Source organism: Felis catus, chromosome F2 (assembly GCF_018350175.1).
Source record: "Felis catus isolate Fca126 chromosome F2, F.catus_Fca126_mat1.0, whole genome shotgun sequence".
Classification (NCBI taxonomy): domain Eukaryota; kingdom Metazoa; phylum Chordata; class Mammalia; order Carnivora; family Felidae; genus Felis; species Felis catus.
The window spans coordinates 41,451,233-41,476,800 of record NC_058385.1 but is presented as its reverse complement, the minus strand read 5'-3'; the positions used below and the strand labels follow the sequence as shown (position 1 = coordinate 41,476,800).

At 39.9% G+C, this 25,568-nt stretch overlaps 1 protein-coding gene across 3 annotated transcripts in view; it reads right to left on the bottom strand.

Moving 5' to 3' along the window:
* INTS8 (integrator complex subunit 8) overlaps positions 1-7,226 on the bottom strand; it is a 53,691-nt gene extending 46,465 nt beyond the window's left edge. For 2 of the 3 annotated variants that reach the window (XM_019822905.3, XM_019822907.3), the window contains exons 1-5: positions 6,929-7,226; positions 5,447-5,621; positions 3,181-3,345; positions 2,782-2,853; positions 1,806-1,857 (exon numbers count right to left, since the gene is read on the bottom strand). In XM_019822905.3, the coding sequence (XP_019678464.1) occupies positions 1,806-1,857; positions 2,782-2,853; positions 3,181-3,345; positions 5,447-5,621; positions 6,929-7,058 (594 nt within the window). In that variant the 5' untranslated portion in view covers positions 7,059-7,226. The remainder of the gene's footprint in view (positions 1-1,805; positions 1,858-2,781; positions 2,854-3,180; positions 3,346-5,446; positions 5,622-6,928) is intronic. The other variant, XM_003999983.5, reaches the window with a different exon arrangement.
* Between the last annotated feature and the right edge of the window lie 18,342 nt (positions 7,227-25,568).

Sequence of the window (25,568 nt, the reverse complement as noted above, 5' to 3'; positions counted from 1 at the left end):
TTTTTTTTACAAAAAAAAGATAAAAGTGCTCTAAAGATTTGCTTCCACTGATGTATTCAAGAAATGTTTATATGCATCAATGTGTCAGCCACCGTTTTAGTAGGCACTAGTAACAAAAATAAAATGATGCAGGGTTTTTTTTCTCCACATTCAAAATACTACAGCATAATGGGGCGCCTCGGTGGCTCAGTCGGTTAAGGGTCCTGGACTCTTGATTATAGCTCAGGCCATGATCTCGTGGTTGTGAGTCAAGCCCTGCATCAGGCTCTGTGCTGACAGAGGCTCTCTCCCTCTCTCTCTGCCCCTCCACTTGCTCTATGTCTCACAAAAAATATAAATAAGCATTCAAAATACTACAGCACATTAACTTTATATAAATATAGAATGTTTCTCTCCTCTCCCAGCCACTAGACTTTACACAGTGTTTCTGGTGCACTGTAGGTGTCATGGAATTACAGAGATCATTTTTAAATTATGGAAACTCCCACACTTCCACTTTTATATTAACTACATTAAAAAAATAACTGCTATAGGGGTGCCTGGGTGTCTCAGTCGGTTGGGCGTCCAACTCCTGGTTTTGGCTCAGGTCATAATCTTTCGGGTTTATGAGATCAAGCCCTGTGTGAGGCTCTGCGCTGACAGCATGGAGCCTGCATGGGATTCTCTATCTCCCTCTCTCTGCCCCTCCGTTGCTCATACTTTCTCTCTCAAAACAAGTTAACTTAAAAAAAAATTCTTTTAAACAATAACTACTGTATTTTTGTGACTGCAAAGTAATTTAAAAAAAATTTTTTTTTATGTTTATTTAGTTTTTGAGAGACAGGATGCGTGGTGGAGGGGCAGAAAGACAGGGAGACACAGAATCGGAAGCAGGCTCCAGGTTCTGAGCTGTCAGCGCAGAGCCTGATGCGGGGCTCAAACTCACAGACCAGGAGATCATGACCTGAGCCGAAGTTGGACACTCAACCGACTGAGCCACCCAGGCGCGCCTGCAAAAGTAATTTTAAAATATAATACATGTGGGGGGGGGGAGGGGAAAGTGGCTGATGGGCATGGAGGAGGGCACCTGCTGGGATGAGCACTGGGTGTTGTATGGAAACCAATTTGACAATAAATTTCATAAAATAAAAAAATAAAATAACAAAATAAAATAACATAAAATAGAATAACATAACATAAAATAACATAAAATAACATAAAATACAAAATAAAACGTAACAAAATAAAACATAACATAACATAACATAAAATAACATAACATAAAATAACAACATAAAATAACAAAATAAGATAAAATAACATAACATAACATAAAATAACGTAAAATAAAATAAAACAAAGTAAAATAAAACATAACATAAAATAACAAAATAACAGAGTAAAATAACATAAAATCACATAACATAAAACAACAGAACATAAAATAACATAAAATAAAATAACATAAAATAAAATAACATAAAATAAAATAAAATAACAATATAAAATAAAGTCTTTGTTGTAAAGAAAAATAAAATAAAATCTATGTTAATTATAAAATTTGGGGGAAAAAATATGAAGATATCATCTGTAACTGTGATTTCTCTTATCTGCTAAAGTATAAAAATTGGACAACAGAATTGGTGGTAAAGCACTACACTGAAAAGCTGTATGATTTACAATTGTTACCAAACTATGTTCTAACAATAAAAACCTATACATCACTGCTTCCAGACCCTGCCAACTCTTGCATATCTAAGGTTAGAGGAAGCATGTGAACATGCTCTGAATGCACCCCAAAATGTGTAACTGATGCTGATACTCACTACTTTCAAAATATTTTCTGTTAGTTCTTTCTCCTGTTGCATCTGATTCATGCTAAAAGAGAAAAGATTGAGAAGTATTTAACATTTTTCAAGACTAAAAATTCTAAACTTCAGAGCATCATTCTTCAAAATGAGGCAGAATTTAAACAAAAATGGTAATACTACTTCTTTTCACTCTTGAAAAAACAAAAACTCAATTATGATGTTCATTTACCATTATTTTTTCATTTGCTTTGTGTTGAAAAAACAAAAACAAAACCCTCAATTTAAGACTAAACCTTATTGGCAGCAAAAGCTCATTTCTATCAAGTTAGAAACTATGCTCTCTAGCTCCAAATTTGGGTAAGCTGCTAACCTAGAATTTAAGAGTTAGGTTTAGGGGTGCCTGAGTGGCTCAGTTGGTTAAGCATCCAACTTTGGCTCAGGTCACGTCCTTGTGGTCCACAGATTTGAGCCCCATGTCAGACTGTGCTGAAGCTCAGAGTCTGGAGCCTACTTCAAATTCTGTGTCTCCTTCTCTGTCTCTGCCCCTCCCCTGCCCGTGCGCTCTCAAACATAAACATTAAAAAAAATTGTAAGAATTAGGTTTAAAACTCCACAGATGATAACTCTGGTAATTTTTCGTATTCTAAACTAATTTTACATATTAAAACAATTTCCCTACATACAGAATATAACTTCATGTAAATTTAATTAAATGAAAAAAATTTTAATACTTTGGAGCAGGGGAATTAACACTAAGATGAAAGGCACAAGTCACAATGCATTCCTTTTTCCAGAGCTCTCTACTATAGATATCCAGAGCACTGCCTGATTCTGTCACCCTTCTAACTCCCCAAACCTACCTGCACGTAGGCCTTGTGCCCTCCTCTAACTCTACTCCTTCGGTACCAGAGGTTATTAAAAACATGCAAATAAATTTTTTTTAATTCTGATGACAAAAAGTGTCAACCAAGGGTCCCATCTGCCGACTTACACACTTAACTGAGGAGGTCCAGGTTTGGCCTGCTTGACAGGAAAACTGCTTTGAACAATTGTCCTAATTGCCCTGAAGGACAGACAAGAAAAAGAAAATTTAACACATTGCAAATGTCACTTAAATTATTTTTTAAGTACTACTTAGAACATTTGTTATTATTAATTAGCTGAACTTTTATTCGATATGTAATAAAACCTTCATAAATCATCCACATTTTTATCAGAATGCTTTTCTCATATATGCAGTCATAATTTTCTCTACCATCAGACTCCCAGTTTCCAAGATCCTCCAAGAGCTCTCCAGGGTATAGGGGACCCTTAAAAGCACATCCCTGAAAGCCAGAGGGCAATTACACACAGGCTGCCCAACACATTTGAGGTCTATGCAAAAATTTACCATCTATTGTAGAGAAGGATAGCCATGGCAGTGGTCGGAGGTAAAGTGGCCAGATCCATATCCACATGCTTTGTCCCAGGAGGAACTTTACTGATGCACAGCAGTTCATTTAGCAGCATATTCAATACTGGAACAGACAAACTTAAAGAAACAAAAGGTACACATCTGCATAAGAAGCATAAAATACACAATTCAGTATTTTCACTGAAAATAATTACATTGTTAAAGGACTAAATCTGAGGCTATTTTATTAATCTGTCTCAACAACTTGTATGAAAATACTAATTTCAGGGGTGCCTGGGTGGCTCAGTTGGTTAAGCATCCAACTCCTGATTTCAGCTCAGGTCATGATCTCAAGCATGGTTCATGAGATCAAGCCCTGCATTGCCTGCTTGGGATTCTCGCTCCCTCTCTGCCTCCAAATGAACCTTTAAAAAAAATACTACGTTTTTAAAGATTTTTAAAATTTTCTTTATGAAAACAACTTAAACATACACAAAAGCAGTCAGAATATAATGAACCCCCATGTGCCCATCATCTAGTTTCAACAATTATGGACTGATGGCTAATATGCTTTCATCTCTACTCTTGCTCACTTCCTCCCCTTCCCATACTATCATAAAGCAAATTTTTAACATTAAATCATTTCTTCCGTGTTTCAGAACCTGCTTCAGATCCTCTGTCCCTTTCTCTCTCTCTCTCCTCTGCTTGTTCTCTCTCTCAAAAAAATAAGTAAAAATAAACTTAGAAAGTCTTATGGGGCATCTGGGTGGCTCAGTTGGTTAAGCGTCCAACTTCAGCTCAGGTCATGATCTCAAGGTTTATGCGTTCAAGCCCTGCATCGGGCTGTCTGCTGTCAGCACAGAGCCAGCTTCAGATCCTGTCCTCCTCTCTATCTGCCCCTCCCCCCACACACACATTCTTTCTCAAAAATAAACATTAAAAAAGTTTTAAATACCTTACAAAAAGTTTTCAGTTGCTTATCAAATACCCCAGTGTTCAATTTCCAACTGCATCATATACATCATACTTTGTGGGTCCACATTACTACCTCTTGACAGGCCTCAAGTCTATTAATGTATAGTCTCACCTTAGATTAAAGAATTCTTTAATCTGGAGAAGGGTGGTGAAAGCAAAGTGTTTAAACACTACCAGTGAGAACGTGAACTAGTACAACTCTCTTGGAATGCAATCTGGCAGTATACATCATGGGATTTAAAAATGTTTATACCACCTGAGTCAGCAACTTAATAATCTGTACTAAGGATGTAACCAAAAACTCAGATGAAATTTAATGACAAAGGTATTTAAGGCTCTGTGATTTATTAAAATTAAAAAGTAGAAACAAACTAAACATCAATGGAAGACAGTTAATCAATTATCCACATGATGGAATTATCTCCAAAAAACAAAATGGGGAAATGTTCATGTTACTGTTATATGGGAAAAAAAGAAACAAATCACAACAGTGTATATAGGTTAGGGTATGATCACAACTTTGTTTAAAAATATAGGAAGAAGGGTGCCTGGCTGGCTGTCAGTAGAGCATCCAACTACCCATCTCAGGGTTAGGAGTTTGGACCCCACAGTGGGTATAAAGAGTACTTCTAAAAAATAGAAAAACAACAAAAACTACACAAAAACGTTAAAAGTACTTGTCTCCCTCCTCTATTTATTTCTGATTTCTGAATTTTACAAGGTACTTTTTTTTTTTGTTTTTTTAAGTAGGCTCCATGCCCAGTGTGGAGCCCAATGTGGGGCTTGAACTCATGACCCTAAAACCAAGACCTGAGCTGAGATCAAGAGTCACATGCTTAACCATCTGAGCCACCCAGATGCCCTTACAAGGATTTCTTTTAAAATTGTGAGGGGGTGCTTGGATGGCTCAGTGTGTTGAGCATCCAACTCGATTTTGGCTCAGGTCACGGTCCCAGCGTCATGGGATCGAGCCCCACATCAGGCTCTGTGCTGACAGCTCGGAGCCTGGAGCCTGCTTCAGATTCTGACTCCGTCTCTCTCTGAGCCTCCCCTGCTTGTGCGCTCTCTCTCAAAAATAAACAAATAAAAAAAAAATGAAAAGGTGATTTAAATTCACATAACATTCAAATACTTTTTTATACCTTTTGAAAAACAGGTGCATATATTACCAGGAACATACAGAAATAGAAGTTGCATTTTAAGGGCTGGTATCAGAAAAGCATATATAAAAATAAAACAAAAAATCTAAATAGTATTTCAAAATAAATTTCTTTTAAATCTTGTATACCTTTTCTCTAATATGTCTAAGTCCCACTTCAGATGTGCAGCAACTTTAAGAGCAAGTAGCTTTAAAATACGATTTCTCTTGTTATCAGGTGGAGGCTGCACCTGGTTTTGTTCATTTACTGAAGGTTTGGAAGCCTGTTCCAAAAACTGAACAATAAGTTGAACTGGTGCAGGATCTAGGGTTTAAAAGAAAATAAATTTAACTTTAACTTTCAATTACAAAGATGCGAAAGGTTTCACTATACTGGCTTTTGGCCACAAAAAAAAATCCCAACAGCTGTGTAGTTATGATGACTAAGGAATATGATTTATAAGAGTGCCTAGGGCTTACATGAAAGATCAGGAAGGGTGGTAAGTAAGGAGGAAGGGTGGTACGTAAGGAGAAAGGGTTAACAGAATCATGAAGAAGAAAACACTTTAGAAGTAAGAACATGATGACTATAGATTTCCAGTTTAGCAAATAACCAATATCAATTAGAGGAAAGAGAACAGAGATGTCATCTTTGGAATTACTGTTTTAACAATTAGTGCGACCTGCATCAAATTTCCTCTCTGCACCTGTTTCCATCAATGCAAATAGAGAATACCACCACCTACCTGTGATTATGAACACCGAATTAAATGAGATAACAGATGTGAAGTATTAAGCATGGCACCCAGAACATTCAATAAATACGAAAAGCAAAGAATTAAAACAACATAACATCATACAGGTGGTAAAACTGCTTGAATGAAACCACTAACTTCTCCCACAGTTGTCTCCATCAGTTAAGGCTAACAAAGATTCAACAAGCTACATCTGGATTTGAACTGTATCAGCAAAATACTATTCAAGAAACTTACCTGGTCATACCAGCACCTCTTTCCAGAAATGCCTGCCGTTTCTCTCCTTCTCTAACAGCACCCACTAATTGGGATATTAATCATGATCATCATTAAACAACCATGTTACAAATGTATAACATTCTCTGCTCTCGGAGGTTTTCTCCTTTTAATTTATAGACCAACTTGGGGGAAAAAAATAATTAGGAGTCGGTAAAATCCCCTCGTTGAGAAACAAAACATTTAAATAAGAACCTAAAATATAAAGAATTAGCATCAGGATCAGCACTAGAACAGCAATTACTCTCCGTCTCTAAATTGATCACAGCACGGAGTTCTGTAGGGGTGTGTCAGATCCAGCCTCCCCGACGCACTCAATCTCACAAGACCACCTCAAAGGAGCTAAAACCGCAAACGGTAAAAGGACCAAAGGGGAGGGAAGCGGGAGGGCCTTTGTTTTGCGTTTTTAAACCCTTCCCGGCGGTGCCCCCGCACTGGGATGCTTAATGTTTAGCGAGGGAACCCCGCCAGAGCTTGGCTCGAATTCGCGCCTCCTGGGCCCCCAGCTATGTGGCCGAGGAGGCGCGGGTCCTGAGAGCCCGGCGAGCCAGGTGCCGGTGGACGGGTCCCGCTTCCCTCCGGGTATAGGCGCCGCACTTACCCGGGCAGGGCTTGCGCAGATGTTTCTCCAGCAGCGACTCCTCTAGCAGGAACTCGAACCAGCAGGTCTGCGGCGGGGTGCAGGGCCGGCTGGAGGTGGCTGCCTCCCGGTCCGCCGCCTCCGCGCTCATCCTGCCCCCGCCGCCGGTACCCCCAGGGACGCTTCCCGGCTCCAACCTGACACTCGGACGCGTACCACTGGCCGGCGATTTGCGGAACCTCCGCGGGCGAGGCCCAGCTCAGCGCGTCTCGGAAACCCACACAACCCAAAATGGCGGCGGGGCCCAGCCTGAGCTGAGGGGCCTAAGTCCGCCTCCTTGCGCCAGCGCCGCGCCTCCGGACCAATCGTTGTTCGATTTGTAGAGAAAGAGGGCGGGGCCAATCCGTAAATAACGCCTCGTCCTGGTTGCCATAGGAGACGTCTAGCAAAGAAGCTGGATCGCCGGTGGAGTTTCCCCTTTTCCTGGGGGATTCTCAGCGAGAAAATGGAACAGTCTCATCTAGGATTACAGTGGACCTCGATGTCCTCATAAAAGACAGCGAACACTACATGTTTAAACGTGATCCAGACAAAGCTTGTCTTCTTCGGTGCTTTAATTTCCCTATTTCCATTTTCTAGATTTCTTTGCACTTAGGTCCTCTAGGCGGAGGCGCCCTGCTGTCTTGGGCACCTGCGCCCCAATCCCCTTCCTCGAAGGATGAGAATGATGGCCCAGCTTTTCTGTTATTTTTCAGGATCATCTCTCAATATTTAGCGCCTAATTAATCCTTTTGATATACCAGCTAGGGATATTGTTAACCCCATTTTACTTTTACCTCCATTTTGTAATATTCTTGTGTTTTTTAATTACCAATTAAAAGAGGAAAAAGTGTATTCAAAGATGGTGCACACGCCCTAAGAGTGTGGACTCTAGGTTAAGCTATTTAACCTCGCTGGACCTTTGTTTCCATATTTGTGCTTTATCTTAGGATTGATAAGAAAATTCAAGGCGGAGCTTGAGATAATACAGGTAAATGAATTAATATAGTTCAGCTTTTTAGACAAGGCCTGGCATCTAGAAGCATTGATAAATGTTACCTGATCTCATATAGTGCTGTTTTTGCAAATTATTTTCATACACAAGTCTAATTTTCTCCCATAAACAAACTCATTACACACCTTTTAACCAATGAAGAAACTAAGGTTTCAGAGTTATCATTTGCCCAAGATTTCCCAACAAAGAAGGGGCTAAACCACAGCTTTGATGAACTTTCAGTTGTACCCAGGCTGCTTCCACCATAGGATAGATAGCAAGGATAAGATCAATCACTTATGGTCTTTTCCAGAATGAAGAAGGAAGGCATTCACAAGTTTTAAGAAAAATAAATGGAAGTAACTCCTCCCTAAGTGAAAGTAAATCCAAATGCTTCAGTGGCAATCATTGCCTTATTCTCTTCCTGCTCAGTCCTCTTTCTGGGCTGTGTGCTGCGTCTCGTCTTTCATTTTAGTGTTCCCTGGGTCCTGTGCCTTGCCCTCTTCTCACTATAGAAGCCATCCCTGGGTCACTCCCCCCCAGCTCCTGCAATTCTGTCCTAGCCTCTAAAGAAATCATGTATGAGACTAATAAAAGCATGAAGACTAAATTAAGAAGATACCAATAGGGAGATTAAACAGTTATTTTCATGGAAGATTTGGTGTGTTTTACTCAGGCATAAAAAGATGAGGGGAGAAAGGATGGATCCCATGTTCTCCACTCCAGTGAAAAGGGTAGATTACCTATGTCTCGATCCTTTATCAGTATAGTGGATAGCTAAGGGACAGGTTTGAAATTCATATTAGAAATGTTTGACTATGCATCACTTGTGGGGTGTCAGAATGGAAATGTCCAGATGGCTGAATTTTAGATAACTAGTATATAGGGAAAAAAATCTAAGAGCATCACCTGCTCATTTGTGAACTCACTATATGTGGACACTAATTTATGCATTGTCTTAGTCTATCCAGGCTGCTATAACAAAATACCACAAACTGAATGGCTTGTAAACAACGAAATGTATTTCTCACAGTTCTAGAGACTCAGAGTCCAAGATCAGGGTGCCAATATGGTAAGTTCTAGTAACAGCCCTCTTCTGGAGGGTAGACTACCAATTTCTCATGGTATCCTCAATTGACAAATCAGAAAGGGAGCAAGTTCTTTCAGAAGGGCACTAATCTCACTCAGAAGGGCACTAATCTCACTCACTCATCTCAATCAGATGAACTCATCTAATCCTAATTATTTCCCAAATAAAGGTCCTGCCTACTAATACCATCAGGTTAGGTGGTAGAGTTTCAACATTTCAACATATGAATGGCGGGAGCACATTCAGTCCCTAATATGCATATTCTCTTATTCAAGCCCTGTGAGGTGGGTTTCATTATCGTCTTCTTTTTCAGGTGATAAAACAGGCACAGAGATATTTTTTAAAACAGTTCCCAAGGCCGCATAGCTATTAAGTGCCAGATGCTAAGCATGAATTTAAGCAGCATGACCTCAGAGACTGAAATCTTACCCCATGCACCAAATATATACCTCTCTAAGAAAAGACCAAAAAAAAAACCAAAAAAACAAAAAAAAAAAAACAAAACAAAAAAAAAACCCAAAAAACAAAAACCCAGTCCAATAGAAAACTGGGCTGAGGTCAGGAAAATCCAGTCTATAAAAGAAGATATATGAATCCCAGATAAACACTGAATGAAATATTCAGGCTCATCAACAATCAATAAGCAGAGTTTGAAAAGTTAATTGACATGATTGCAGATTCCAAACTGCAACTAACCTTTTTTTTTTTTTTAATGTTTATTTATTTGAGAGAGACACACATACAAGGAGGGGCAGAGAGAGGAAGAGAGAGAATCCCAGGCTCTGGGCTGACAGCTCAAACCCACAAACCATGAGATCATGACCTGAGCCAAAATCAAGAGTTGGATGCTTAACTGACTAAGCCAAGAAACCACTTTTCTTGAGTTTTGGTGTAGTGTCAAAGAAGGAAATCCACAATTATCTGAAAAGACCCTTAATGAGAGTCCATTTTCAAAAAAAAAAGTTTTAAGTAAGTTCTGTGTTCAACATGGGGCTCGAACTCATGATCCCAACGTCGAGAGTTGCACGCTCTACCAACTAAACCAGGTAGGCACCCAAAAATATTCCTTTTTCAACTACCTATCTATTTGAAGCTGGATTTTCTTCATATATTTCTACCAAAAGGACATATAGTACTAGTTTGGTACAAAAGCAGATATAAGAACCCACTGATTTCTATACATGAGAAAGAGATTAGCAAAAGTGTAAAACAAAGCCATCTTCTTACCAGATTTTTTAATGAAAATAAAGTTATTTTGTATAAACTTATGTCAACATATAATAGGCTTATGTTTTTTTTCATTATTTTTATTTATTATCCATTATTTATTTATTTTAATTCCAGTGTAGGTAACACACATTGTTATGTTAATTTCAGGTGTACAAAATCATGATTCAACAGACTTTTTTATCTAAATTTTTAAAAAATGTTTATTTATTTTTGAGAGAGAAGAGACACAGAGTGCCAGAGAGAGGGAGACAGAATTTGAAGCAGGTTCCAGGCTGTGAGCTGTCAGCACATAGCCTGACGTGGGCTGGAACTCAAAAATGGTGAGATCAGACCTGAGCCGAAGTTGGATGCTTAACTGACTGAGCCACCCAGGTGCCCCAACAGATTTTTATTTTTAATGAATTCAGGATCCCCAGCTCCATTGGGCCATGCCACCATTTTGGATTGTGTGGGTTTCCAGGATGTCCTAAACCTGGCCTTCATCCCTAGATCCCTGAGGTTTTCAAAGGAATTAAATATATTTTTTAAATATTTATTTTTATTTTTGAGAGAGAGAGAGAGAGAGAGAGAGAGAGAGAAGGAGGGGCAGAGACAGAGGAAGACAGAGGATCCAAAGCAGGCTCCATGTTGTCAGCGCAAGGGCCAATGCAAGGCTTGAACTCACAAACTGTGAGATCATGACCTGAGCCGAAGTCAGACACTTAACTGACTGAGCCACCCAGGTGCCCCAAGAATTAAATTTTGTTTTAATTTCTCAATTTTAGTTTTTAATATGGTAAATATCAATAGACATAGCTCATAAATAAAGGCTCTTTATCAGTTATGAAACAGGCACTGTGCCAAGTATTTCACACACACCATCTCATCTAAGCCTCATAACAACCACACAATAAAAAGGTACTATTAACAGTACTATGCCCACCTTATAAATGAGAAAACAGTGTCTCAGAGGAGTTAAGTGACTTGCCCAGTATCATACACCTATTTAGTAGTAAAATAGGGATTTGAGTCCCTGTTTTATCTGATCGCAGAGTCCAAACTTACCATTCCATCAAAAATATATCTTGCTGTTGACTTTTTTGTTTTTTAAATAGTCATAAGCCTACAAAAAAGTTGCAAGAACAATATAAAGAACTCTTACACCCCCTTTGCCCAGATGTCTCAGTTGTTAATATCTTACCACATTTTCTCCATCACCCTCTCTCTACAACCCCTCTGTGTATCACCCTGCTTGCTTAGATACCAACTTATCTTCATTTGGCCAGGCCTGCCCCAGTTTTAACAGTGAAAATCCTACATCCCAGCACCTCCTTCCCCTCCTTCCGGACAAACCCTAGCATTAGGCATGTTGCCTGTGCAACAGCACCCCCTCACTTTGCTTCCGGTTGCTTGGGTGCTGGGGGCTGCTATCTCTACTTGGAGAAGGAAGATGGGAAGTAAAAGGAGGATGGGAAGAGAAGCCTGCAGTTAATTATTAATTAAGCAAAGGGCCTGAAAGGTGCCAGAGTGCTTAACTCTAGCTAGAATAAGGGAAAATCACAAATTCAATGGTTCCAGACTTAGTAATATCATAAGCATGAGTGGAATTCTAGCAAACATTTTTACAATGATCATTATGTAATTACAGAACACCTTGCAAGGTTCATATGCTGTCTGTGTTCAACAATTATTCAAGTAGGAGTCTCGGTTTTATGCTGGTAATAAATTGCAGTACCTGGTCATAGTCTCCTCTTCCTTCTTTAGGAGAGTTTAAAGTATTTTCCCTTACATCCTCCCAGCATTCTGATTCTTCAGGTAGGTCACAAACTCTTCCCTTCTGAAATTTGGGCCACTGACAACACAGCATAGGAAACTAGAGCTGCAATGAAAAAAAAAAATGCATAGAGATATTATTACTATTATGCAACCTAAAGATGAAGATGTTTTTTACATCATCTGAGAATCACATCAGTAAAAATCAATTTGAATTCAGTTCAGATGTTTAACATTTCTTTTTTTTTTTTTTAATTTTAACGTTTGTTTATTTTTGAAAGACAGAGAGAGATAGATCATCAGCAAGGGAGGGGCAGAGAGAGAGGGAGACATAGAATCCAAAGCAGGCTCCAGGCTCTGAGCTGTCAGAACAGAGCCTGACACGGGGCTTGAACTCACGGACCGGGAGATCATAGCCTGAGCCGAAGTCAGATGCTTTACTGACTGAGCCACCCAGGCGCCCCAGATATTTAATATTTTTTAAAAAGCAAATGCACTACAATTCAATAAGAGCAGCTAATTTAAAACTTTATTCAATAAGTATCTTGGGGGTGGGGCATCTGGCTGGCTCAGTCGTAGAATACACAACTCTGATCAAGAGTTCAAGCCCCACGTTGGGCATAGAAGTTACTTTAAAATATAGTGTTTTGTTGGTGTAAAGAACTATGTTAGTGGTTACACTGCCATCTTGTGGCCTTTGGGGGTAGTGTCCATATCTACTGGTTGTACTAGATCACCTTTTCCTGATACTTCCCCAGTGTGAAAGAAAGAAACATGACCGGAGGCTTATGCTTGGAAGTTATCTATTCCTTACATAAGCTATCTGGCTACATCTAACTGAATCATATCTTCAAAGAAAGATAATGAGTCCTTTAGCTATCAAAAATTACTTCCTTACGCTTCTATTTATTTCCTCTAGGTTCTTTGGACCAAGTAGACACCCTATTAGACGCTGCCATAACACTGCATGTCCTCATTCTGGCCCTCGGCTCATCTTCTTGCAATTAATTAGCAGCCTAACTTCCCTGCTAGACTCTAAGCTCCTGGGAGGTGGGGCAGGGAGGAGCAGGAGAGTGGTTGCAGTGTTTACCTAGGTCAGTCCTTGGCACATAAGAGGCACCCAATAAATACTTACTAAATAAATAGTTTGATTGAACATGTAGCACCTACATTTCACATGTATGCAAACAGTATAAACCAGAACTATAAACCTTTACTTAATCTCTCCTTTATCTGACCTACACCTTTACTAATTGCTCCTAAGATATGATTCACTGCTGTGGTCTATGTTTTACAAATAGCAGTGAACTTAAAGCTCTTAGAAGGCAGTGTTCATGTCATAAACTTCTGTCTTTGTAATACTCTTACAACATTTCTAGCTGAATGGATAACTGAATGTAGACCCTATTCACTTAAGAAAAGGAATGGGTTCGGGGCACCTGGGTGGCTCAGTCATTTAAGCGTCCAACCTCGGCCTAGGTCATGATCTCACAGTTTGTGGGTTCAAGCCCTGCATTGGGCTCTGTGCTGACAGCTCAGAGCCCGGAGCCTGCTTCAGATTCTGTGTCTCCCTCTGTCTCTGCCCCGCTCCTGCTCACACACACACACACTCTCTCTCTCAAAAAGTAAAATGAACATTAAAAAATTAAAAAAATAAATAAAAATGTTTTTTTTTAATTTTTTTTTTCGACGTTTTTATTTTTATTTTTTGGGGGACAGAGAGAGACAGAGCATGAACGGGGGAGGGGCAGAGAGAGAGGGAGACACAGAATCGGAAACAGGCTCCAGGCTCCGAGCCATCAGCCCAGAGCCCGACGCGGGGCTCGAACTCACGGACCGCGAGATCATGACCTGGCTGAAGTCGGACGCTTAACCGACTGCGCCACCCAGGCGCCCCAAAAATAAATAAAAATATTAAAAAATAATAAAAAAGAGAAAAAAAGAAAAATATTCTCAGCCACATTCAACAAGCTTGAAGTTCACTGTGCCCAATAAACAACAAAATCCACAATGAACCTTCTACAAAAAAATAATTCACTTTGTCATTCCAGCAAAACCAGAACCGCCAGAATTCCTTCAGATACTTCTCTGTGTATGGCTTTTCTTGTGTTTTCTAAGTAATCTCTACTCCTTCATATGCTTCTTTGGGAGCCACGTGACCTCGTGACCTCAGTCTGGAGGCAAGGTCAGCAGTGAGGCAGGAAAGAAGAGTACTCATGCTTTCTCCAAGCCCACACGGTGCAAAGGATTTCGTGTGGCAGACGGAGGAGTAGCAACCAGTTGTGATGTGTGCCTGCCCATGGGCTCGGTGAACTCCCAATTCTTACTGTCCAGAGGCAAGCTCTTTCAATTAGCTGCACACCATGTGTGCAACTTACATTACAAGAGAAAAACAAAGGGCTGGGGGCGAGGAACCACCAGACTGTCATGGGGAACTAGAAACCTCCATGCTGGAATAACTCCAACCCAGCAGCGCTATCACCAAGTGCCATGTCCCTTTTGCAAATCTTGGCCCTAACTAGGAGCAGGGCACTTGTTCTTTTGGTGACTTCTGTGCTGATAATACAAGCAGGTCACTTCTGGGACCCTGACCGTCCCAGTGGTGTTCCCTCCCAAGAACACCTGGGAGAACCAGGGAGAGTCAAGTCTCCAAAAGCAGGCTGTCCATTGGCTGGTCAGCCGGCTGCCACATGCCTTCAATGCATGCACTAAGAGGCTCAGAGACTAACACTAGCTTGTGGTGGGCGCTGAACCTGGAAGATCATAAGGAGGAGGGGTCGGAAGCAGTCATCTCTGATCAGAGGAAGCCGGTCTACAGAGAAAATTGAATGCAGCAGACATACAAAGAGAAGCAGAGATAAGACACCAAGTTTAACTCCAATGACAAAGAGTAGGTAACTGCTTGAAGATTTTTTTAAAAGTTTCTTTAGGGGCGCCTGGGTGGCGCAGTCGGTTAAGCGTCCGACTTCAGCCAGGTCACGATCTCACGGTCCGTGAGTTCGAGCCCCACGTCAGGCTCTGGGCTGATGGCTCAGAGCCTGGAGCCTGTTTCCGATTCTGTGTCTCCCTCTCTCTCTGCCCCTCCCCCGTTCATGCTCTGTCTCTCTCTGTCCCAAAAATAAATAAATGTTGAAAAAAAAATTAAAAAAAAAATAATAAAAGTTTCTTTATTTAAGTAATCTCTACACCCAACGTGATGCTCAAACTCATGGCCCTAAGATCAAGAGTTGCTTGCTCTTTTTTTGTTTTTTTTTTTGCTTTTAATGTTTATTTCTTGAGAGAGAGAGAGAGACAGACAGACAGACAGACAGAGAGCAGAGCAGGGGAGGGGCAGAGAAAGAGGGAGACACAGAATCCGAAGCAGGCTCCAGGCTCCGAGCTGGCAGACAGAGCCTGATGCGGGGCTCAACCTCAGGAACCACGAGATCATAACCTGAAACAAAGTTGGACCCTCAACGGACTGAGCCCCCCAGTCGTCCCAAGAGTCACCTGCTCTTCTGACTGAGCCAGCCAGGTGCACCTTGAAGATTTTTTTAGTATCCATTTCAGGCCTATTGCTGGGTATAGGATTAGAGATTCTGAGCAGTTTTGTTCCTACCCTGAGTTTCCTGTCCTCAGATTCCTGGAGATTTGTTTCTTTCCATGACCATGACAGTTTCTGTTCTTTGTAATCCCTAAAACTCTGGCATTCCTCACCATTTCCAACTCCCAGTGGGGGAAATTCCATCATGAGAATCCTGTCATATCTGTCATCCATCTCCACAAGGCATTCATTGGACAATGCTGCCTGTCACAGCACACCTGTGCACAATGCGTCTCAACCAATAGGATGGATGGTGTTGCCTCTGAGGACTGTGACGTATTCCTTGTTTTCAAGAGTCCAATTCCTAACTGAACATAAGACTCGTCTTATTGCCACAACATAGCAGTTCCTAAATGCCGATATAATAAACTTAATTAGATAGTATTAATATTACAACAACAAAATTCGCATAGAAATTCCTAGAACAATGGGGCACCTGGGTGGCTCAGTCAGTTAAGCATCCCACATGGGTTCAGGTCATGATCTCATGGTTCCTGAGTTTGAGCCCCACGTCGGGCTTTCTGCTGTCAGCACAGAGCCTGCTTGGCATTCTCTCTCCCCCTCTCTCTCTGCCCCTCCCCTGCTCACTCAAGCTCTCTCTTTCTCTCTAAATAAATAAATAAATAAATAAAAAGTAGGAGGTTTTAAACTGTGTTTCCTAGGGTTTGAAGTATGATCCAGCAGGATCTCCCCGGGAATACTCAAATCTCACTGACCAGCTGTGTTCACCTTCTCCTTTAAATGAACACAGTGAAAGAGACTGGCTCTCTAGACTGGATTCTCAAAGGGGTGATATCAGACCCAAAGGGGTGACAACCGGTCTTTGGAGGGGTATCAAGTTTTTTTATGTGAAAACTACAATATACATTTAGCACATAAACAGACATGCAGTTTATGTCTGTTTTTTTTGGAATGTAGGAGTTGGAATGCAGTTTTTTTGGAATGGGGCAGGCCATTCCAAAAAAGATACCTAAAAAGGCTTCCTAGAGGGCCATAAAAAGAACAAGAAGTTGAGAAACATTTGTTTAGACTCAAGCTAAATCCTGAGTTTTCCACATGGAATGGGATGGAGTAGAGAACATTAAACGAGATAGAAGCTGAAATTTCAATTCTGGATTCAGTTCTGGCACAGATGTGGAAAGTTGAGCAAATCAATCTCTCTGAACCTCTATTTTGAACCCCTGTTTCTGAACATCATTTGTAAAATGAGGATAACAATGACTTTTCAGGGGCTCCTGAGTGGCTCAGTCAATTAAGTGTCCGACTTTGGCTCAGGTCATGATCTCACAGTTCATGAATTCGAGCCTGTATCAGTCTCTGTGCTGACAGCCCAGAGCCTGGAGCCTGCTTCCGATTCTGTCTCTATCTCTCTCTGCTCTCTCTCAAATATAAATAAACATTTAAAAAAATTTTTTAAAAACAATGACTTTTATAGAGTTGTCATCTGGATCAAATAAAATTATGGATATCACTGTGCTTTGCCCTCATTCTTAAGCCCTTTCCTCTACCTTTCTGACATGCTGTTGCCCTCAGGATCCATAGTATGGACAGTAACTACTAAGGTATTAGGACCAGCATCTTCTGAAAATATTATATAACTAAAGGAAAGAAGAATGTTTGAATACCATCATGAGTTTTGCAGTAAGGGCAGGAATTAGTTTCAACTATAAAATGAGCTAATTTACTATTATAGGCTACATTCCTTTGGGCATTTGAGATTTTTGGAAAAACTATTCTGAGCAGAATTTTACAATTTTATAGAAGTTCTTGTTTAATTACCAATGATACAATTTACAAAGTTCATTCATTCATTCATCCACCTTGTCCTAAAAGGATTTAAAAGTGGCCTCATTCTCCAACATGTCACATATGGTCTGTTCACAAGCCCCTTAAGGCTACTGAGAGTACTAACCCCTTCCATGTACCTGTGGATACAATTCTATATCATCCAAGGACTTCCTGTGCTTAAAAAAGAAGCATTCACTACTATTTGTGCTTTGTTGCTCACACGGTTGAATCTACATATGTAATAAACACATTTGAAAATTAATTTTTCTTAAATACTTAAATATTGGTTACAAGTTCATCTCATCAAAATGTGAACTACAAAATAGGGGAAAAAAGAATGTAAACTACTATTAACAAATTTAGCGTGACTGGTTCAAATATATTAAAAAGCAGTCAAACACACAAGAATTACAAAACGTATTACTCCTTACACTTAAATCTATTCTGAAATATTGACATCATTCTTCTAATTAATTTCTTCATTTCCCCCTTATATGCCTTCCTAGGGTGACAATACTTGTTTTGCTACCTTGCTGAGTTATAGTAACACTTACTTCCATTTCCTCCTGGGGTTATAGGAATCTAAATACACAGAAGGAAAAGGGAGGTCACAGGTTTGAGGATGGGACCCAGATGGAGTTGCCTTTCCTTAGATGACTGAAATGCAAGCTACAATCATCTGGGTCCATTTTTATATTGGCCTTTGCTTGCTCATAAGACTTTTAAGCTTAATACCTTTCTCACAGGATATGTGTAGATATGTACGTATACAACCGTTTATTTATTTACACAAACTGGTATCTTCCTTGAAATGAGAAGTTTCCAACAAACTTTGCGCTATCCACCATTCTGGGTACACTGTTTGCATCAATGCAGGTTTATTTATGCTTCAATAATATCTCATGGTCTGTAGGGTTATTTAGAGACTTCCCCTCCTGGGAGATGTGAATTTGGCACAATTAACGCCCTCTTGCGGACATTAGTTGACCCATCATCTTCGAACGCTGCCTTCTTTTTGTGACCGCCAGTAATGATCAGTGCTTCCTTTTCTTGATGTAGGTTCTGCTATTTTCTGGGATTAATCTATATATCAAATCTATGACATCATTTATTATAAGATGCATCCGACTTTTAGAGAAGTTAAAATGTGGAACAATGTGCATTTTAGAATCATTATGATCTTGAATTTTTCTAGTTCCTCATATTCATTCTTCTTAACAGGAAGAGTATATATAGCTATACATGACAGTCATCAACTTAATAGAAGAAATGGAATACCTGTATATTAACAGTCCCTTACTTATTTAAACAACACAGGTTATCCTACTACAATCACATCCTGTCACATCCATTATTCTTTCATATCACAACCGCCAAATTGTACACTTTGTATTGACTTTCCCGTTTGAGGATCATGATGAACTTTGGCCTATTATAGAAGTTTTTCAGCTTACGAAATTTACTATTTTCTTACTGATGTTCAGTAATTTGTGCTGAATTACATTTCTATTAGGCGATGCTAATCTAGCTCCATCTTGATTTTTCCCCCTCCTTCGGGTGTGAAATTAATTACCAGGAGTCCTTATTCCTTTGTTGCAGAAAACATTTTAAAAACCAAATTGAAAAATTAAAAAAAAAAAAAAGAAGGGGCGCCTGGGTGGCGCAGTCGGTTAAGCGTCCGACTTCAGCCAGGTCACGATCTCGCGGTCTGTGAGTTCGAGCCCCGCGTCGGGCTCTGGGCTGATGGCTCAGAGCCTGGAGCCTGTTTCCGATTCTGTGTCTCCCTCTCTCTCTGCCCCTCGCCCGTTCATGCTCTGTCTCTCTCTGTCCCAAAAATAAATAAACGTTGAAAAAAAAAAAAATTGGAATGAGGAGTGCCTGGCTGATTCAATTGGTGGAACGTGCAGCTCTTGACTTTGGGGCTGTAAGTTCAAGCTCCACATTGGGTGTTAGAGATTACTTAAAAATAAAATCTTAAGGGAAACCTGGGTGGCTCAGTCGGTTGAGCCTCTGATTCTTGATTTCAACTCAGGTCATGGTTCATGATCTCATGGTTTGTGCGATCAAGCCCCACATCGGGCTCTGTGCTGAATAAATAAGTAAGCATTAAATTTTTTTTTTTTTAAATATTGGACTGTTGATTCTACTTTTTTTTAGACAATGAGGTTTAATCAATCATGATACATTTCCATTATCTCAATTGTATTTAGCCAGAAAAGATCAGTGTTAGTTCTTCAGAGCCTCCTCCCCACCTGAAAAAAAATTTTAATGGGCATTTTCAAGTATTGATATCTACAGCAATATTGTACAGTTTTATTTTTCTAAAATTTTTATAATGTTTTGTTGCTTTTTTTTAACGTCTTATTTTTTATTTTTGAGAGAGAGACAGAGCTTGAGCCGGGGAGGGACCCAGATAGGGAGACACAGAATCCAAAGCAGGTTCCAAGCTCTGAGCTGTTAGCACAGAGCCGAATGCAGGGCTCGAACTCATGAACCGTGAGATCATGACCTGAGCCAGAGTTGGACGCTTAACCAACTGAGCCACCCAGGCACCTCTGTTGCTTTTTAAATTACAAAATCAATACATGTTTATGGCATCAAACTTAGAAAATGCAGAGAAGTGAAAAGAAGGAATTACCTATTGCCAATAATTCTACCACTTTGCCATTATCAACATTTTGATGTGCAAGTAGTCTTTGCTTTGCACACTAGTGCAGAACCATAGGTACAAACATGCAAGCTGAAATGATGCAAAAGTGATCTCAACAATCAATGGAAATAGTTACTATTGTTCCATGATCTTTAATTTTTAAAACTTTGAAAAATCTTGCCAGAACATTAAAAACTCTCTAACTGGTGGTTATAAATGAACAGGGAAGTAAAAGAATGGAAAAAGTAACATTTATTTAAACATTTAAACTATAAACATTAAAAACATTGGGAATTAAAGCATTTTATTTCTCCATTAAAAAACTTATCAAAAGTAGGGGTGCCTGGGTGGCTCAGTCAGTTAAGCGTCTGACTTCAGCTCAGGTCATGATCTCACGGTTCCTGAGTTTGAGCCCCATGTTGAGCTCTGTGCTGACAGCTCAGAGCCTGGAGCCTGCTTCAGATTCTGTGTCTCCCTCTCTCTCTGCCCCTCTCCTGCTCCTGCTCATGCTCTCTCTCTTTCTCGAAAATAAATAAACATTAAAAAAAAAACTTATCAAAAGTAGTTTCAGCAGTGCTTGTCTTCTTCTCAGCATATAACTCACCATATGGAGCAAGCATGTATTCTATTTTGACTAACTCTCATATCCCTTTCTAAGTTAGGATCAGCTTTTGTAATTTTATCTTTTGTGTTTTCAATGTCATAAACTATCTCCGAGAACTCCTTTAACATTAAGGGTTTGTTTGTTTTTTGTTGTTTTTTGGGTTTTTTTTGGCTACTGTGACTTCCTCTGGGACATCATCATCTTTCTCATTTATATCAATATATTCATGAAGCTCCTTTGGCAGCATATCTGGAGTCTCTGAACAGTGGCAGTGTTGACACAGCCACGGTTAGATATTTATTCTATAACTTTATCTACATTTGGTTCAAATTTCATTCAAACATTATCATTTGGTTTCTTTGGTGTACTTTTAAAAAATATATTTATTTACTTATTTTTGAGAGAGAGAAAGAGACGGGGGTGGGGAGATAGAGAATTCCAAGTGGGCTCCATACTGCCAGTGCAGACCCCGATGCAGGGCTGGACCTCACAAACCATAGGATCGTGGCCTATGTCGAAATCAAGAGTCGGTTGCTTACCTGACCAAGCCACCCAAGCAACCCTCTTTGGTGTACCTTTATCTTCGGCCAATTCCTTCTTTCAATTACCCATTTCTGTAAAATGTCACCTAGGTTTGTCACTGGGAGACAAAGAGGCAACATCATCACATGCTTTGCTGTGTGTAAACTGAAAAACAGATGTGCAGTTACCAGTCACAGATTTCGAAAGAAGTGACTGTGACAGGTATCTCTTATTCACATACTGCCTTGTGGTACTTTATGCAATCAGTTACTATACCATCATGTGAAATTTGAACCATATTGTTGAAGGACTGGTGTTAACTAAACCATGGTAGTTGACATCACTGCTTATCAGAATGATGCAAAGCAAGGAAAGCCTACATATCGCTCCAGTCTTTTCTATTCAACTGTATGCATACTTTTTAAAAATTGGATCATCTTTGTGGCATATATAATAAATTGGCTCAACATCACTCATCCTAATGGCCTACTACTGGCTTCGTAGGAAATCTAAAGTCTACATTTCTCAGATTCCCATCTAGAGCTCTGCATGTGACCTAAGGTCCAAGTAGAGGCGGTAAATTTTGTTCTAGAATAGTTCCATGGTGTGATTTTGTTTTTCCTGCCTATCTTTTTCTCAGTGTTCCTGAAAGCCTCCTTAGGCTGTAACACTACAGTAGTTAATACAGTGTGGTATTGGTGAAAGAATAGACGAATAGATCAATGGGACAGAATAGAGACGCACATATAATATAGTCAACTGCTCTTTGACAAAGAAGCAAAGACAACTCAATAGAGCAAAGATAGTTTTTTCAATAAATGGTGCTGGAATATCCACAAGCAAAGAAACAAACAAAAAACAAATATAGTAACAGACCTTATGTACTTCACAAAAATTAACTTGAAATGGATCATAGGCCTAAGTGTAAACACAGAATTATAAAACATCTAGAAGATAACATAGGAGAATACTAGATGACCTTGGGTATGGTGATGACTTTTTAGATAAAATACCAAAGGCACAATCCATGCAAGTAATAGTTGATAAGCTGAACTTCATTAAAATTAAAAACTTCTGCCCCGTGAAAGGCAATGTCAAGTAAATGAGAAGACAAGCCACAGACTGGGAGGAAATATTTGCAAAAGATGTATTTGATAAAGGACAGCTAATTTATACATGGAATTCTGCCCTCAGGAGAAATGATTTAATCAGAGCCTGACTGATCAGGGAGAAGGGAACTATCCAACCCCAGCCCACTCTAGCCATCCTGTCCCACCTAACTGGGAGTAAAATGAGAAGCACTTGTGAAGTTCACAGTCTAGAGCCACAGGCTCACTAAAAAACCAGGACCTGATCATAGGACTACAGAATGCCTCCCCTTCCCCCCACCATACTACTATATTACCAAAAGCCTATTTACAGCAATTCCTTTTACCCAGAGTATGCCTGCTTATCAAGAACAAATTACAAGACATACTCAAAGGCAAATAGCACAGTTTGGAGAGACAGAGCAAGCATTAGAACCAGACATAGGAGGGATGTTGGAATTATCTATAACTTAAAGGAATTTAAAACAACTATGATTAATATGCTAAGGGCTCTAGTGGGTGGACAGCATGCAAGAACAGATAAGCAATGTAAGCAGAGAGACGAAAACCCTACGATAAAAACAAAAGAAATGCTAGAGATCAAAAATACTGTAACAGGGGCCCCTAGGTGGCTCAGTTAAGCATCGGAGTCTTGATTTTGGCTCAGGTCATGATCCCTCAGTTCGTGAAATGGAGCTCCAAGTTGGGCTCTGTGCTGACAATGTGGAATTCTCTCCCTTTCTCTGCCCCTCCCCACCCTTGCATGTGTGCGCACGCTCTCAAAATAAACATTTAAAAAATACTGTAACAAAACTGGAGAATGTCTTTGATGGACTTATAGGTCATTATTTGGTCCAATACGCTTAGATTTTATTTAATAAGCTGATTTATAGGGTTAACTTTTGCAGAATTAATTTCAAATGCAATATTTAATGGTTTTATTTTTTAAATGTTTTAAGTTTATTTATTTTTGAGAGAGAGAGAGTGTGTGTGCACAAGTAGGGAGGGGCAGAGAGAGAGACAGAATCCCAAGCAGGCTCTGCACCATCAGTGCAAAGCCCGATGCGGGGCTCGAATTTATGAACTGCAAGACCTGAGCTAAGATCAAGGGTCAGTTGCTTAACTGACTGCGTCATCCAGGCACCCCAATATTTAATGATTTTAAAGGATAATACTGAATAGGAGCTGTGAAAGTGCTAATATTGCATTGATATTCAGAAAATAATAGCTTAAATTTATAAAACACTTGCTATGTGGCAGGAATTGAAACTTTTACTTTTTTTAAACATATATACACACACACACACACACACACACACATTTTTTTTTTTTTTTGAGAGAGAGAGGGCACCAGTGATGGAGGGGCAGAGAAAGAAAGAGGGAGGATCCCACGAGAGATACAACTTGAACAAACCTTGTAGAATCTCTAAAAGTAAGGAAGAGTTTTATCTGAGCCCAAGTTAGGACAGCCGTCCAGGAAACACACTCTTCACAGGGAAGAAGGTGTTCGGGAGAATGAAGTTTTCACAGGGTTATATACTTTTTCACAACCTGTAAAAGTGCAAAAGACTATACAGATTTGCATATAGGCAGGAATCATAAGTTGCAGTGTAAAGGAATGCAGGAAGTAGAAACATTGATCAATAGATACCTCAAGGACGAGATGGCTTTCCTTTAGGCTACTCATTCACAAAGCAGATGTACAATGCATGCACGGAGGGCCACAAATCATGCTTTTGGTTTGAAGAAAGTTTATATACAGTCATGTTGACTTAGAAGGAAATCTAAAATGGCTTCCCCTGTATTATCGAGCCTTAGAGAGTTTTTCTCATGTCACACCTGATCCCCACTCTTCAGAGTAGTGACTCTAACTCAGGCATGACACACTGGTCATTCTCATCCCAGCTAACGTGTAGAGTGGTTTCCAAATTGGGAGTCAAGACCAGAGAACCTATCATCCCCACCCAGAAGCCTGCTCCTAAAGTAGGAGTACCACACAGATCCACAATTCTGTCTACACTACCAGCTACAGAGCCGTGGCTTAGGGGTTTTTGCCCACGGAGAAAACCAGGATGTAAAACAGAGAACTCCACTGCTATCCCCAAAGGAATACACTTTATGTGAAACAGGGTGTAGGGAAGTTCAAGCCTAAGGGTACTCAAAACAACAGATTTTGGTGGAAAGCAGTTAAACTGGTAGCTTCATAAAAGATACAAGCTAAATCAGATCACATAGTTTACCAGAGGCAAGGAGAGAGAGAGACAGCAAACAGCCTTCCTGGCATTAGAACAAACCACAATCATTGACCACCCTCCCCATTACCCCTTCAAAGTAGACAGGATTTAATTAGATCAGGTTGTGGCATAATTTATGCCCCAGGGTATTGTTTTCAACAATAGAACAATCAGAGGAGAATTAGTGAAGTTTCACAACTGAATAAACATCAAGGAAAGAGACAATATGGATCCCTGCTAAAACCACTGTCAGGGTGACTACGTATAATCAAGGCAGTGTTGTCCGAGGACCAACATCAGAGGCCCCATAATGTGTAGGAAACAGACATCACTAAAATAGTCCATCCAACACCAAGGAAAACACCAAACCAACTATAAGAACTGGCTCCAGGGGATGGGGGATTAGGGGGTAGGGAAACCAACATCCACTGTTATTATAAACAGAGAATATCAATAGAGATGGAAATTATACACACAAATGGAAATTCAGAAAGGTTCAAAAGTAGATTTGAATTGACAGAATTAGCAGACTTGTAGGTACCTTGATAGAGATTATGCAATTCAAAGAGCATCTTAAGAGAAAAAAATGAAAGAAAAAAAAAAGAAAACCAAAACACACAACTGAACAGAACCTCAAAGAAATATGGGTCATTATTAAACACACCAACACAGGTATAATAGGAATATAAGAAGTTCTAAACTTGATTTAAAGGAAATTCTTTTAAAAAAATTTTTTTTAAATGTTTATTTTTGAGACAGAGAGAGACAGAGTGCAAGTGGGGGAGGGTCAGAGAGAGAGGGAGACACAGAATCTGAAACAGGCTCCAGGCTCTGAGCGGTCAGCACAGAGCCCCACGCGGGGCTCGAACCCACGGACTGTGAGATCATGACCTGAGCCGAAGTCGGACGCTCAACCGACTGAGCCACCCAGGCGCCCCAAGGAAATTCTTAATGTATACAACCAATAAGCTCAACAAACTCCAAGTAGGATACATGCAAGAACTACTTCAAACACATCATAGTAAAAATGCTTTATCAGTTATCAAATGTGATTAACAATGCAATCAAAATTAAAAGCATTTGTGCT